General features: G+C 38.3%; 1 protein-coding gene across 1 annotated transcript in view; it reads right to left on the bottom strand.

Moving 5' to 3' along the window:
• MEGF11 (multiple EGF like domains 11) overlaps positions 1-16,390 on the bottom strand; it is a 207,338-nt gene that overhangs the window by 182,059 nt on the left and 8,889 nt on the right. The window contains exon 4 of the mRNA XM_067305228.1: positions 519-611. Within this exon, the coding sequence (XP_067161329.1) occupies positions 519-611 (93 nt within the window). The remainder of the gene's footprint in view (positions 1-518; positions 612-16,390) is intronic.

Below are 16,390 nucleotides of genomic sequence, written 5' to 3'. Positions count from 1 at the left end.
TGCGAATTAATTCCATAGTAAAATGTGCAGAAGTTCCACCTCTACCATCACCCCAATCTCTGCAGTATGGACAATCCAGGCCGTGAATTTCAAGTCAGAAGGTGGAATCTGGGCTTCATGAAGAGGCAATGTCCTTCAACAGGACAAGGATTCTGTCTAGAAAGTATGCTTACCACCAATGTATTTAATGAAGAATGTGGCATAGTTAAGATTAGAGAACAATTTTATAATAGAGCTATATTATCTATATTAACATTCCAATAACAGGACAGAAAGCATTGAGAGCATCCTCCGCTGCATTTAACATTTCTTTATAAAAACAAGCTAAAAGGTGAAAGCCATTATCACTTTCTCAGTAGCAAAGGGGTAATATCACAGATTAATGGTTGCAAAATAACCAACTGCCAAGCCTCATTTTCCATTTAAAGCATCCAAGTTCAGAGGCCACTGCTTTGTTTCAGGCATTCTTTTTTAACAGCAGCATGTATCTTTAATACATATTTGTAATCTTTACTCACCACTAGAGCAATCAGTACCTCCCCACCCTGGTTCACAATGACAAGTGTCAGGAGAAACGCATCTTCCGTGCACACACTCCTCTGTGCAAAGTGCTGTTGAGAAGAACAATACACAGCATTGTAAATATATTAAGTGCTTGGTAAACATACACTAAGCTATGCCTTAGAGAGCAATACTTTGTTTAAAAATATTAAACAAAACAAACAAAACAAAAAGAATTACTTGCAAGATTTAATTAATACTAAGTGACCAAAATAAAGTATAGGTCTCTTGATAGCGATAAACTCATTTGTCAGTTCAGCTCTTCATAATGAAAAACTCTTACACCAGAAACTACTTTGGTTAGCAGTTTTGCTTCATAATAAAATTTTTACCAAACTGACACTTACAATTATCATAATTAGAGAATACTAGCTTCTTCTATTACACTCAAGTTGTTACAGTTCATAAGAGAAAAAGGAGTTCAGTTTTAAAAGTGCATTAAGATGTAAAGCAGATTTGTAAAAAAACAGCTCAAGGAAAAGAAATTATTTTACTACACGATGCTGTAGCTGCAAGTGCAGCCTGGTCTTTTCAAGGACATCAAGTTTTCCATAACCAGGGTTCTATATCTTATTTGTCCAGATTAATGAAAGTTCAATCTCCCCCAGTTTCAAAATATGAAAAACTGGCTGTTTTTTCTGTCTCACTTGCCAGTTGACTACAGGTATACATGGGATAATCTGCTTTTCTTCTAAGTAAGAACACGTCATGGTTTTACGACATTTCTTTTCCTGTGCTGCTTTGGTGTCAGATCTACCTTCCCATGTATATTGGAAAGCCCATCACATATAAACAAACCAGGACAATACTGAATAAGTACTGTAAGTATTGAACCTTACTGCTTACTACCTTTTAGAGCATTGCCAAAACCTCAGAGTGTCAGTGATTTAACCTGGCTAATTAATTTCAAACATTTAATTTTCATCTAGACTAACATGTTTAAGGTAATAATGAATGTGATGTAGCAGCAATGAGATCACTATATTAAAAGGGTTCCTGTGTTTTTATATTCTGTGTTTTTACATCAGATGGGAATCATGAGCACTGTGCTTGCTCATCCGAGAACTGACTGAAGCTAGACTACAAAAGATTTATTCCAAGACAAGGATGAATCCATTCCTTTCTTAAACAAAGTCAACAAGGCTGATTTGGGAAGTGTTTTTGTGTTGCTATATTGAAAACCAGGCTGAACTACCCAATTTATTTTAAACCAGCCATCAAATAACCATCCTAAAGTTACTGACCACTGCACCTGGATATGAAACAGTTGTTGCCAACCTTTAACTTCCCGCTCTTGGGCATTTGAACACTGGCCTCTGTATCTGACACTCTGTTTGGACTGCCACACTGGGTCACATCTCGAATCTATGCTCAGGCTGGCATCAAGGTCAATGTAAACATTTCTCTACCTATTCTGTCTTCTGGTCACCAGAGAACAAACCCAGAAACCTGTTCACAATATATTTAAATCCAACTTCAAATCACAAGTGATCTATTTATAATCTTAACTGTGGGACAAATCTTCCTTCTTCACTGATCAAATTGCACGTGACCAGTAATTAGAATGTTGCCTCATTATAACGACGACGACAAAATCTTTCTAGATTAGTCATTTCCTTTCTGGTTCTCTGTATGTCAAAATTGCAATTTATTCTTATTTCATATCTTCTGTTTAGACAGTATTGCAGGGGTCATGAAATATTGATAGCTAATTCTCTAGTCTCTAATTGTCCTAATCTTTTGTGCATTTATTTTACTTGAGTTAGGGTTTCTGAAGATAGTGAGGCATCCTAGTCTACAGATGTAGGATTAAATTCAAGATAGGATATTAGAAAAATGGGATTTTTTCATAAGAAAATATAAGCCTCATGCAATCACTTAAAAATCGCTGGTCATCTATGACAAGGAGAAGTCCAACCTCAGAATAACCATGAAGTTATAGGTTGATATTAAAGTACAGTGTGATAAAAGATGTACAATATGCTGGGATACGGGTACTTTGAAAACTGTGCTCTGCAGAGCTTTATGTAAGAATTTGATTCTCTTCTCACTGGTGTAACTCCCACATATTAATTTTATTAGAGTTAGGGAAATTGAAACTGAGATTTTTCTGTTCCCTGTATGGCCATTTACAATAATAGATCATTCTTTTATACGCTAAATGTGCAACATATTTTTATCCTTTTAACCAGACCATACTCTTGGGTCAAGGCATAATTTGTGAGCAAGAAGGTTGTTGGTGGACTATTTCTTTTCTCTTCCAAATAACAAAGCTCCTGCTCATTCTTGGTCCAAATTTAGCTGATTTAGCCCGCAGTCATATCACACCTTATCTTAACTATGTAACATAAATATGAAATAATAATGATTAATTAAGATAATAACATTTTCTTAATTACTTCTCTATAGACAGAAGTGTTGACTTCTTTAATAGTGCTCCAGTCCCTTGGGAAGAGTGTTATCTAAGACTTGTAAGCAGGACTCAAGATCGTACTCCTCATTCTAAATCAATCAGTGACATATGAATTACAAAAAGTACTATAGAGAATTGCATCTTTGGTTTTAGGTGTTTTGAAATCCCTCACAGTTGAAGGTGACAATCTTTAATGAGCAATTAAAGAGTCAAGAAAGTTAAAAACACTCCCTGGAACTGTTGGTACTCTCATCTCTGGTTTATTAACTTGCTAAAGAAGTGGCTATGAGCTTACTAGAATATAGTAATTTAAAGCTATGAAATTACATAGGACTAACCCCATATATGGGGTCACAGAAATTCCCTTTTCTAAAAGGGAAGCTAATTTGATAGAAGCCATTTTATTCTAGGAGGCAAATAATCAGACTCCTTCCACTGTCTGATTTGAATCAGGTCTATAAAGGTCCATATAAAGGACAGATTAGGGTACTACTCTGAAGCTTTACTATGGCAAATACAATTTCATATTTCCCCATATAAAAGGGAAGTCTTGTCTTGCTCTAATCTTTAGAGTTTAAATTAATTTTTCATTCTATTAACATTCAACATAATAGGATACAATGGTCCCCAAGGCATTCTTCGTAATATACTTTGTACAGCGGCTTGCAAATGATCTTACTAGTTAATGGAACTATAAAAATTACTTGCACATAAAGGTCAAGAAAAATAAAGATAAGTATATACTTTCTGACACTGTCCTGTTCAACACACAGCCAAAGGCCCCTGGAGTAAAGAAAACTTGCATTAATGCAAGTAATATAATTCCTCCCATTATAATAGCCCAAGCAGTTCAACCTTTGGAATTCCAGGCTTTTTATGTCTGCATTTTCCCCTGACCAATTCTCTTGAACAATCCAGCACCTCATTGATCAGTTTATTATTAGCATTCCTGGCATGAGTTTAAGATCAGTTTGTAGTTTGATTCAGTCTGGTAATAAAATGACCTACATCAAAGCTCTGCCAAAATGCCAACTTTGTAGCAATGCGTTTAGCATGAGTTATTTCACCATATTCAAGGTCACACAACAACTGCTCCTTATCATGGAATGAAGTCAACAAAAGGATTCTATAACAATTCATTTGATGATTATCACTTACTCACTTTATAATTACAAACAGTGCTTTTTTTAACATATGTGGCCACTCCTCGGTGAAATCCAGAGCGACTTTGTTTTCCTTGGTGCTGCATTCCTTTGTGTGTGGACCCAAACTATGATTCTGCAGGGTTTAACCGCACTGTACAACCCTATTTTATACACGCTGTTATACCCTGCTTATCACTACTTTACCAACACATTGACCTCTAGTACTCCCTTAAGCAATGTAACTAACACCTGCCACAAATTGCCCTCTTAGCCTCTTTCCAGGAGTGAAAGTGCATTTAGAAAAGAGTTTCATTCTAGCGGAAGAATATGTAGCATTTTAGCTTGGGAAGGTTTTGCTAGCTTGTCCAAAAATATAACTTTCGTATATTATTTCACAAAAAGCACAGTCAAAAATTAGTGTCTTGTGCTTGCGATGGAATGTGGTAAGATTTACAGCGGTCATTTGAACCTGGAGGAGTTCACAACCAGCAATCCAACAAAGCCCCGTCTTCCTCCCTCTTCAGCTTGTAGGACTTTGTTGTGCCCAACAAGCAAAGTATCTTCAAAACAAAGACAAGTAAAATTACAAATTCTAAAGGAACCCAGGGTAGAAAGCAGAAAACAGGCTGCATGCACTGCACTCATAGCAGCGTGTGTTGCTGAGGAGACATGCTGGAGCGCTCTGTACTAGCTAGAGTTTCCTAGGCTCTGCAGGCTTTCTGCCCAGGGAATATAGTCCAATACTGTAGTCCAGCCAGAAGGTGATGGAAAGCATAAATAACTGGAGCCATGTTATAGTGTGCCAGGATGGGAGAGACTCAAAGACAACTGGACATAACAGAAAACATTACTAGTTGAAGATACAGATGCTGCTAGCAAAGAGAAATTCAAACACTCTCCTAAACTACACAGAATGAACTCGTCTATTGTGACTGCACATGTGGCTAAAGGACACTGCTCCATGACTGCAAGTCCTTCAAAATATCCTCCTTTTCTCTGCCCCACCTGCAGCTTAGGTAGTCTCAGCCAGTTTTTCCCCATTATACACTGATCTCACCTAAACTCTGACCAGTTGTGTTTGTTTGCTGTGAACCAAAGGTAGACCTGCATTTTGTGTACATATGGCTGGTATCTGATTTCAGGTCATCTAACCATCTCATGCTTTATCATTGCTGGACTCCACAAAGAAGAAATTTAACGGGAGAAGTGAAGTTTTCCTTCACTATTTAATAGGTGTCCCTTGAAACAATTTGGGCCATTTTATCATATTCTCCCAGTCCCTGGTGCCACTGTTAGGGGAAAGAATATTTTGGGGGGGTGAAGTAACAGTCATTTTATGGTCAGTGGTTTCAGATAATGCAGAGAGGTCAAAGAAGATGAAAAAAGATGTTTGCCCCTTATCCATTACGAATCTATTCATTTAGGGCCACTCTGGCGGTTTCATTTCAATGTACTGGACTGACTCCAGGCTGTGCTCAGTCTAGGATATTAGCTTCATTAGATAAGCCTGTAGTCAGCTTTTGGCTAGCTTCTCTTAGAATGTGTTCAGGAAAGGGAAGTTTGATAGTAGAAGAAAGATGACCACAGCTAATTCATCCAGGTAGTTTTTCCTTATTTTTAGAATATTGCATATTTGAGGAAATGAAGCTTCATTCTCTAAATCACTGACTTTCAGTCAGGAATCATGCTCATTAGTTGGCTTCTTGGACATTTTCTTCAATGAAGTGGGATAATAGTTCTTTGCATTGCTTAATACTTGTTTCTGTGGTGATCACTCAGGATTCATAAATTAGTTTACCACCTTGGATAGCACTTTAATGCAGGGTTTAGCAGCCTTAATAGAGGCAGAGATCTCAAAGCCTGTACAGATTTTGAGAAATTTATTGTTTCAGTGTACAACAATCCTTATTTTTCATCTCCCTCTTGGTACTCAATGAAAGTATTAATAACAAATACAAAAACAAGGAGATCAATGTGAACAAAGAAAAAATGAGATTGACACAGATCGTATAACAGCAATGGGTCACAAGATCAACTCCTTTTCCTGGTGCTGTGATGCTATTACACTTTCTGGCAGATCTGGAATTAGAGACTGTGTGTCCATGCAGTCAGATCAGAATCAGTGGTCTTTCTTGTTGGCTGGGACATGCGGAGTTTCTGACCACTGTCTTAGTGAGATACTGATCTGTTTAAGATAGCAGCTAGGTTGTGTTATCTTCAGTCTTGACACCCTGCCAAAGCTTAGGGAGTAGGCTGTGCCAGAGATGACTTGTGAAAGTCTAAAATAACAGAACTGAGGACATACATTTTGAGGATTTTGTCCTCTCCCAGGAGAAGAATCTGACATATGTCACTGTCATCATTGACAAAACATCTGAAAATCTTTATATGAATCTGTTAGGAGGTGAAGATTTGTTAATAAGCATAAAACCTATATTAGTTTCAGCTCAGATTTCTATTACCACATAAATGGCAATCTGGGGTTTTGATGACTAATGAGAAGATGAACTCAGGGACACCCACATTCTTGTCATGGGTGAGTGTCTCAGATGGATGACATGGGCTACTATACAGCTCCTGATATCATTCAAGCCAGACTTCACTGTTTCAGACTCTCAGAACCCTCAGAGGGGAGATGCTCATAGTTTACTGATTACTGGAGGAGCTGGCACTGACGAGAATCTAGTTTAGTCCACGTTGCAACATATTACCTGCTGTAGGCTTTACCCTGGGGAGTGGTTAGGAAGGCAGACTGTGTCAGGGAAAGGTTAGGGTAGAGGGAAGCCTGCCACTCTTTCTAGTTGCCATAAGAAGAGCAAGACCTGTTGAGCACTTCTTTGAATTGCAGTCTGGTTGGGTCCTAGGAACAGCTGAGCTGGAGCAGCATCCCCCTGAGAAAGGAATGGCATAACAGCAATGACCATAAAAATAGTGCCATTGACAGAAAAAGAGGAAAAGTTTAGAGCACTGCAAAAAGAGAGGTCAATGGATGTCACACATTGAACAGACTTGAAATAAGCTCTTTGTGTTATTTTGATGCCTCATTGGCTTCATCTGCTCTGGTAGAGAAGAAATGGGAGATAGTACTTGCCATTTAATCATGTCTGAACAAGAGCTGAAAAGCAGCCTCCTTGTAGCAGCAAAGGTCAGAAGAGCAGAACTGGGGTCAGTAAGCTGAACTGCTTTGTAACTTTGGCTGTGTGAATAACAGAAGAGCTTTGCAGTGCTCCCAGCACAAAGAAGGAATTGTAGGTAGGCACTGCAGGATGCTGAGCAGTCAAGTGCATCTGCACTGCAAAGTGGACAGGTTATGAGGCTGGGCAAAAGCAGCACTAATCCCTGGGTCTGTAGGTGAAGTCTAAATCACAACTAAGCTCAGGCAAGAGGATTTCTGTGAAGGCATGGGGGAGTTAAGGTTAAAAACCTAGGCATATTCTGCAATGAAGACAAAATATCCATATCTAAAGCTGGATTTCAATGAATCATGACTAACATCAAATGTAAAGGAAAGTCTTCAGACCAAGGTCAGATGGCAGTCCATACAGGGTTGGCTCTTGCTATCTGGGGACCAGGACGTACAAATCCCTGAACTTGCTCTGTGGGGTGAAGAGAGAAATTCCAGCTTCAGGTGAAATCCTGGTCACTCTAAGGTAAGTTACACTCGCAACAAACCTACCATTTCTAAGGCTCAGTCTTCCTCCCTGACAATTCACAGCAAGTGACTCTGAGCTCATAGAGAGCTCTTTGGAAATCAGTTAAATATTGAGAACTGTTGATTGTTTAAGGCCAGCAACTGATTCTATACATTTTCTGCCATTGCTTCAGCTAGGAATAATCATTCCTTTCTACCATGTTGAGGCAAAAGACTTATGCTGAGATCAATTCTGCTAATCAATTGTCTAATACAATGTTATTCTGTGGGATTATTTTCAGCATTTAACATTTTCTGGTAAATGATTTCCCATTGCCTCACTGCAGGGTTCACAACGATCATTACCACTAGTTCAAACTGTTAATGAGGTTAAGAGAGATGCTGAATCAGCAGAGCACAATCTATGACCCAGGAAAGCTTTTCCCCTCCTTCTCCCCCTCTCTTTTCCCCCCTTCCTTTTTGGTAAATTGACCAACTCTTTCAAACGATTTGTAGAAAACACATTTTCACAAGTTAATTTTCTGCTGGAAGTTGATTCATCCCACTAGCAAACTTAATGCAAATTTGTCACAAATTGCACTTTATGTTGCACCTTTAATAAGAGAGCTACTGTCTTTTCCTAAGTGATGCAGAAATATTAACATCTACCGTTAAGCACTCTCTCTCACTCTCTCTACATTCCCAGGTGTGATCTAGAAGACCTTACTCCACCAAAACTCACTGCAGTCAAAAACTGATTTGCCAGCACGAGGCTCAGTTTTTTCTGAGGACAGAAGAGGGAAGAAGCAGCTTTTCCTCCTGTGCTAAAACCAGTGGAAGAACTCTCCAGTCCTCCCGCTCCTGACCTTAGGGGAATTCTTCTTCTTGCCTTAAGGAGTGAAATTATTTCCAGGCTGGGGAATACAAGACAAGCTGGTATCTAACTAAGATCCCTGGGTCTTTCACCCTTCCTACCAACATATGGAGAATCAGCCAAACCTAATGGAAGAAGAACAAGCATAATTTGATCTCCCAAACTACCCATGATGGCAGATAGCAGCAGACTGCTGAAGGATGACCGTTCTCCAATAGCACTAGTCACTCATAGCTATGGGCATCTTCATTTACAACCTGGGCTCTCCTAGGAGATGTGTTGGAATGGAAAGTGAATTCCCAGCTGAGAAATACAAAGTTAGAAATTAGCTAAGAATGACAAGTCAGAAATAAATAACATTCCTAGTTGAGTATAATTTTCTATTGCCTTGCTTCAAATCGGAGTTACCTCTGCTTTCTTACTATGGCAGTATCACTCAAATAGACCAAGAATGGAGGGGCTCCAACATTGGCTGAGTGTCTGTTTGATTTAAACAGTGATGAGGGAAGCATAGAGGACAGTGTCAAAGTAAATGAGCTGTTATGCAAAAAGCACTTATAACATCAGTTGCAAAGGACTGGATTCTCAGATGTGCTATATAGCAAACATAGTGAGAGAGACATGAGTAGGACTTGGGCCTAAATAGTCTAATTCAGTAATGAAGCCATCTAGCCTTGTTCTCTGGAATTCACCTTAAAATTATAGCATTTGTATATTTTGTTACAGGTTATCCCCTCAGGTCATTAAGTGAATTTCTTTGTGTACAAATTCCATCGCATTCCAGCTCCTGTGAAATATTTATTTTTGGAGCTGGTAGCATTGCCACACGTCCATAGCTCTCTGATTACTGACTTGCCCTGAATTATGGGTCTCATGCCAAGAAAATTCCATTTTCTGTCAGTAAATGACACAGCTCCACTGTTGATTGATTTTCATAGGCAAAGAATATATACTGTGTATAAGACTGAGGATGGGTGCATCAAAAATATTGTTTCTAAAAGATCAAAAGTAGACAGATCAAGATGTCTGGACTGCATGATAGTTCTGGCCATCTTTGCTGTGCAATACAACACCTAATAAAACTAAATTACCCCGATTGCCCTAGATGACTTTTAGTCCTGTAGCACATTGAATAAAGTATTGATTTTTCAAACAAGATCTCCCTTCATTCTTATTCCAGATTTCATCAAGCCAATCTAACAAAAATCCTTTTCTTTGTTTCTCACCAAAATAGGATGAATATGGACAAATTTCTAAAGGCAAATCTGTCATTGAGGCCAGGCTATTATATGGCATGGGCCCTAGAGGGCCAATGCCTTTCAGATTTCATTTCAGATCAAGCTACAAGCTGCAAATGAAGGTCACCCTGATGAAATCAAGGATAGAAGTATAGTCTGTTTGAAGATCATGTTAATATATGAGCTACACTAACATTACTGAGAATGGAATATTTAAATGCAGACAATATTCTCACTTTTCAAAAGGAACCATAGTAATGGATCACCTGTGTTTCAGAGTTACTTATTGAAAAGAACTGCAAAAAAGACCTAAGAAATAAATTATTGTATAATTACAGAGCTGATTCTAATCTCAAGCCACTAATTTAAAATTTCTGTCACTAACTCTAGACTGCAGGAGGTCAGTTGATTTCAGGATCAAGCCCAATTTCTCAGTAATGACTAATTGTCTAGAGAAACTTCCTGCTAATGAGACATGGTAAAACGTATTCTCTGATTCTTGTGATTCATACTGTTGCCTGAAAATAGAAGAAGAAAGTTGGAAATAAAAACTATTGAATGCCTTTCAGGATGCCTACCCTTTACTATAACATAAATATTAGGTAGTATTTGCATAAACAAAACTATTATGCAGTGTTTTGAGCAAAAAATAATCATTATGGACCATTTTAATGATGAGTTTAAAAGGAATTCCATTTAAATTGTAGAATTCCCTAGAAACTGACACTTTGGAATGTAGATGAAGGGAGAGCAAATCTTGAACTACATACCAGTGCGTATTTGCTTCAGTAGAGCTATTATAAGTACTATGTGGCTGTAACTGAAAGTGTACTGTTATTTGCTATAATGAATATCAGATTTAATATCTTTAAAAGAATGCTTATAAAATGTTTTGTATACAATTTCTTATTTCTTAAGCGGAAAGAGTCTGACTCAATCTATATACCTAGGTTGTAAGCTCTTTCAAGTACAGACTATCTTTTAGTAGTATTTGCATTAGCACATGGACTTCTGGGCATTACAGTAATACAAGTAAATCATAGTATTCAGAAAAGAAAAATCTTGATTAAAAGAAGGAAAGCTTTGGGATTAAATAGATTGAAAATGTCACTCGACTTACTGTATTAGAGAAAGTGAAGTTTGGAAAAGTGAATATCTATGATAGAAATACTGAGCTTAAGATAAATTATTCAAAAACTGCTTTATGATCAAATCTGTAATGCACTGAATTTTCAGGAAAAAATTCCTTGGGGAGCCTTAAGAAACATATTAAAGTGTAAAGCATGTGCAGCTATATAATACACAAATACAAAGTGGAATGTTATCATCCTATAAAAGAAAGAAAAAAGCAATGTCTATGTAAACAGTCAAAGAAGAATATCTGGTTCTAGAGTAAGTAGCCACAGTGGGTTCTTGGTTAAAAGAGTGATGTCTCCTGATTAACCTTTTTGATGTCTGATCAATACTATTACACTGCACTGGTTTATGAAGCATTAACAGATGCTTGTCAAGTTATCAGACAACATCATCCTCTTCTTTCACTGAGAACAACTAAGAACCAAGAAATGAACACTGATTTGCCAGCTGGCTTTATTGCAAATCTAAAACTGCCATCTATGTGCACTTTAGGCATCTTGAGTCCACTCTCGCTAGCCATTTTGCCCTGTCACAGACTTTTTTTTTTTGCCCCGTGCAGAATTCCTGCTGTTTTGCTTCACTATCACCTACTTCACTAAAGCAGCCCTTGTGAATGTCTCAAGAAGATGCTATGCTGTATGAAGCTACATTAAGAATTAGTACATCCAAATGAAACTACAGCTCATCCTGCAATTCAGTTGTTGCTTTGATGCAACAACTGACACTTCTTACTGTTGCAGTGTTTAATGCTACTCAGAAATAGTGTATATACATAATTCCCAACTAAGCTGATGGAAGTTGTAGTGTTCAACACCTTTGAAAGTCATGTTCCTCATGCAAAAGTATGGTTTCAATAGGAAAAGTTATTTACTTGCTTTCTAAAGTCTCCCAGTGATCTCCTGCACAGTTGGCACCTTATTACTTTTTACATTTTGGCTCTAAACAATTTGTGCTTCAGAGTCACAGGTATTTTTTTATTTTACCACATATGATTACTTTCTACATATTGTGAAGAGTTGTTTATAAAAGAGTACTATCTATTTGCATTAAACTACATAGTAGCTAACCTGTTTTTACAGGCTATCACATATTCATCAGAAATGGAGCTGCAAAAGTGATGGGAAGTCTATAAAATAATATATTATTTTTCCTACCATGAGACATGGAGTACATTCCACTCAAGGCAAAGTTAATGGGGGAATGAGGGAAACTACAACTCCTTAAACTTCCACTCTGTAAATCCACTCCTGTGTATTAGCCAGCATATGAGAAACCAACACTGATATATGGTATAATGTTTCATGTAGCAGGCTCATCTGGTATTTTTACTACGAATGTCAATGGTATTTAGGAGGCCTGCTAAGAGGAAGTAATCATTTCAGGTGCACATATTCCTAAAGGTCACATGAAAGATATTTACATATTATTTACAGAAGAAAGCAGAAAGCATTGCGCCTAAGTCTAACATGCAACCCACGGGCCAAATTCAATCATCTGAAATGCTTCGAGCTAGTCTCAGTCCTTTACAGAGGAGATAGGGAGTAGCCGAACTATAAGTAAATGTGCCCAAGTAACCAGCCACCTCCCCCTGCCCGCACAGTTTCACGTATTCCAGGCATCCATGGCCGTTGCTACAGATGGCTGAGAGAACAGAGAGCAGTAGGAGCAAGGCCCGCAGCCCCAGCCTGCACAGCCGCCAACACTGCCCCAGCCTCGCTCAGGTTCTTAAGTTAGTAAAAATAATTGAAAAGATTGGTTCACACCACTTTTCAAAGTAGTCCCCTGTCCCTATTAAAACCAAGAGGCGCAAAGACCAAAAAAGCATAAGGAGATTTCACGAGGATCCTATTGATGAGTATGTTTTATCAGCTACAGCATGGCTACCCTAGGCTATTATTCTATTGTACGCACTTCTGACTTCCTTGTAATGACATCAATTCATTTTTATTTATGGTTTCAATCTTACAAGATGACTAGACATGAGGGAAGAGGGGCAAGCGGAGCTCAGATCTGGCACAAGTTATAGTAGCTCTATTATTCAGTCAGCAAGGAATCTGCCTGGGAATTATCCCCTACAGGTGACAGCTTCACTGATGGTCAGAGCTGCTGTGTGACAAGATCCTGTGACTGGGCAGGGGAGGATAACACCCGGAGGGAAATACAATAGAAGGAAGTGAAAAAGGAGCTAGCTCAGATTTTGTACGTACACCAAGAGCCTTTTTTAAAGGCCATCTTGATTTAGATTACTCTTTTTTTTCCCTCTCTCTCTCTCTCTCTTCCCCACCTCCTTTTTTACTAGGCTTTAAAACTTCTTCAGAAAAAAAGAGAAATAAATCTATTAAATGGGAGAAGGATGTAAAGGAGTGGTCAAGAAAGCAACTTTAATTTTAAACATGTTTCATTTCACATATCCTTCTGCTTTCTGACCTTACTGATTTCAGGAAGTTAACCCAGCTCCCCATGCATCTGGACCCTTAATGAACTTCAAATTCTTTTGGAGGGAAAAATATTCTGAAGGCACAGAACTCCAGAAGATGCTAAAGGGCAAAAGTCCTGTGTGTACATGTGCTGAAGAGGAATTCACTCATGTATCTTGTTTTTATAGGTCCATGCAAGTGAATGGATACCACCATCATAGGAGGGACTGAGCCATTTAGCTTAACATAACTACCATAGATGAGCGCTGATGCCTTCCACACCATTCGAGATCCGTGCAAACTGCCATAACAACATTGGGATGCATTAAAGCAGGAGAAGGAGGACAGGGACCAGAGATATTAAGTAAGTTTTGTAAGTGAGGATGAAGTAACTGAGGATGTCCACCAAACACAGTGGACCTATGCTGAATTATAGCAGTCAGGGACCAACCTGCCTTTGCTAAAATTGGACAAATTCATGGACTAAATTTTGTACACTTATTTCTTTGAATTCAACAATGAATTCACATCCATGATTCCTGTGTCTTGTTTCTGAGCCTGCTGAAGCTTCCAGGCATCTGGGACATTAACATGAATACTGCTGAGCACCCCTGGATCCAGCGCCTATTGCTGTGTCCACATTCCCAGCATCCTTTTATACTGACCAAACTGAGATTGTCCAGAGCAGCCAGAAAAGCTTTTTTGCTGCTGATCTATAGAGCAACAGTCTAGATCTTTTTCTGACTACCAATAATGCCAGCATAGTTTTTCCTCTGATATTTATTAAGCCCCTTGAGACATAACAAGGCTTCAGTATACCTTTTGTTTTTATGCTGTCCTCATTCCCCTGCATGAACATTTTGCTTCTTCTCCTTCTACTGCGTTTTTTCCATAAGTCCTTCCCTTATTCCATTACTACTCCCCACTAACATCTCTGTAGATCCATCAACATCCAGAAGCTGACTGCAAATAAATGATCTATGGGAGATGAGAATTGATTTTTGCACCTTCCCATCAAAGAGGTGTCTTTAGTCTAAATAGTTTCCCAGTGTCTTTATCTATGCCACAGGATGAACTAACCCACTCAGAAAGTTGGTCCCCTTTTGCCTGTCCAAATATACCTGCCTCCCAAGGTGCTCAAAATGAATAAGCAAAGGCTTCTGCTGGTTACAAGGCTGTGAACTACTCCATGACTGCAAGGTAAAATAGAGTAGACTAATTTCAGCAGTACAACTGAGAACTTCCTTAGCTCACAGAGTGAGCCTCTGAGGGATTTGAAGCAAATTAATTAGGATGCACAGAAGTTCTGTATCTTTTTGAATTTTTTGTCAATGACTAGACCCTAGAAGGGTCCAGCTGACATAGGAGAACTTATGTGAAATTTTATGGAGGCTAAGTGAGAAACACCGAGATTACAGTAAAGGCTGAATGCAGTCTGGGTTAAACTATTAACTTCCAGAGCAGAACTACATTCTGTAATATGGTATACCAGACATTGGCATACGGCCCTCAGGTTACACTTAGCTATATAGTAGCAAATGTGGCAGAAGATGAGTACAGACAATCAGTTCTGCTGCATGGTGCTTCTGTTCTTTCTTATCAACCCACCTGCTCATTTAATAAAGAGAGCAGGGATTCCTCCCGGCCACCACATACCAGTAAGACTACTACTACTACTACTACTACTACTACTACTACTACTACTACTTCTGCTATTAGGATTATAATTTCTTAGTTCCTGTGAAAGTTTCCCCTCATATGGGGGACACAAGACCAAAGTTATTTTCCCTACATTACTTAGTGGGAAAAAATATATGGAATCATCTTAAATGCATATAAAAAGAGGAATTTCAAAGTGTCACCCACTGTCACTTCAGTTCTACATTTAATAGTGCTATATACAGAATGGCCATCCACACCATTTTCCTGTGTTCATACATCTCAGATCAGAAAGAGAAAAAGAAAGAGAATGTCCCCTGATACAAAGTATCTATGTACCGCTATATCATTTCCCTTAATTTATGTTGCATTATTGATGTACAGAATGCTGTACTTGAATAATGTAACAGTAAGGCTCTTACAAAAAGCACTAGCACCAGCTGTAATGTGTGTCTATAAAGATAAGAAAAATATATTTCCTAAGTCCAGCAGGTTTCAAACAATATATTTTCAGGTTACAGGAATGCTGGCCAAGAGAAATTCAAAATCAAGGTGAGAAGTGGGGGACAACATTTCTTCTAAAATGTTAATGACCTACTGCCTTATAAAGTTAAAATAATCAACAAATCTGACAAACGAGCAAACATTATGAATATTCAGGATGTTTAAACTGCTGATTCAACATTTTCTAAGAGTGTACAACTTTTGCACTGATCACATAAGCTATTATTTTTCTTTTCATCATAAGTGCACTTGACTGTGGTGTCAGTGTGTTGTTGCAACATATGCATTGAAGTATTGTAATTCATACAGATGGCCGGAAGCTTTCAAATTGTTACTTCTATAGTACAGATGTTTAACAATTTAGCCATATGGCTCCAGTAAAGGAGCCTTTTCAAAGATTACAAAAACTACACTAGCCACACAACCTTGTAAATCTGAATGCAATCCTGAGGCATGAATTTTCATATTACCAGCATACAAAAACATGCTTTGTACTATGAAGTTTGCATGTCCATTAAGAATTACATAATTTATGGAACATTATTTAAGATCCTGATAGAAATCAGCTCCCAAATTTGCATAATTTCACTAAGTCAACTATTAAAACAACATTCCGCATTTGTTTTTTAAATTCATGAAAGGTGTCAGACGTGAGCTCGTTGACAGGAAGGGCAAATAACCACAGGCAAATATAATAATGTCCCTAAAGTCTGGCCTGAGTGAACTATCACTGTAGGTGACAGATTGAGATACAACCAGTGAGACCAAGAATTTCTCTATAAAAAGAGCTGTCAAAGAAACCAAGGAGCCC

Source organism: Apteryx mantelli, chromosome 15 (assembly GCF_036417845.1).
Source record: "Apteryx mantelli isolate bAptMan1 chromosome 15, bAptMan1.hap1, whole genome shotgun sequence".
Classification (NCBI taxonomy): Eukaryota; Metazoa; Chordata; class Aves; order Apterygiformes; family Apterygidae; genus Apteryx; species Apteryx mantelli.
The sequence above is the reverse complement of the archived record's forward strand: the minus strand, read 5'-3'. Positions and strand labels throughout refer to the sequence as shown.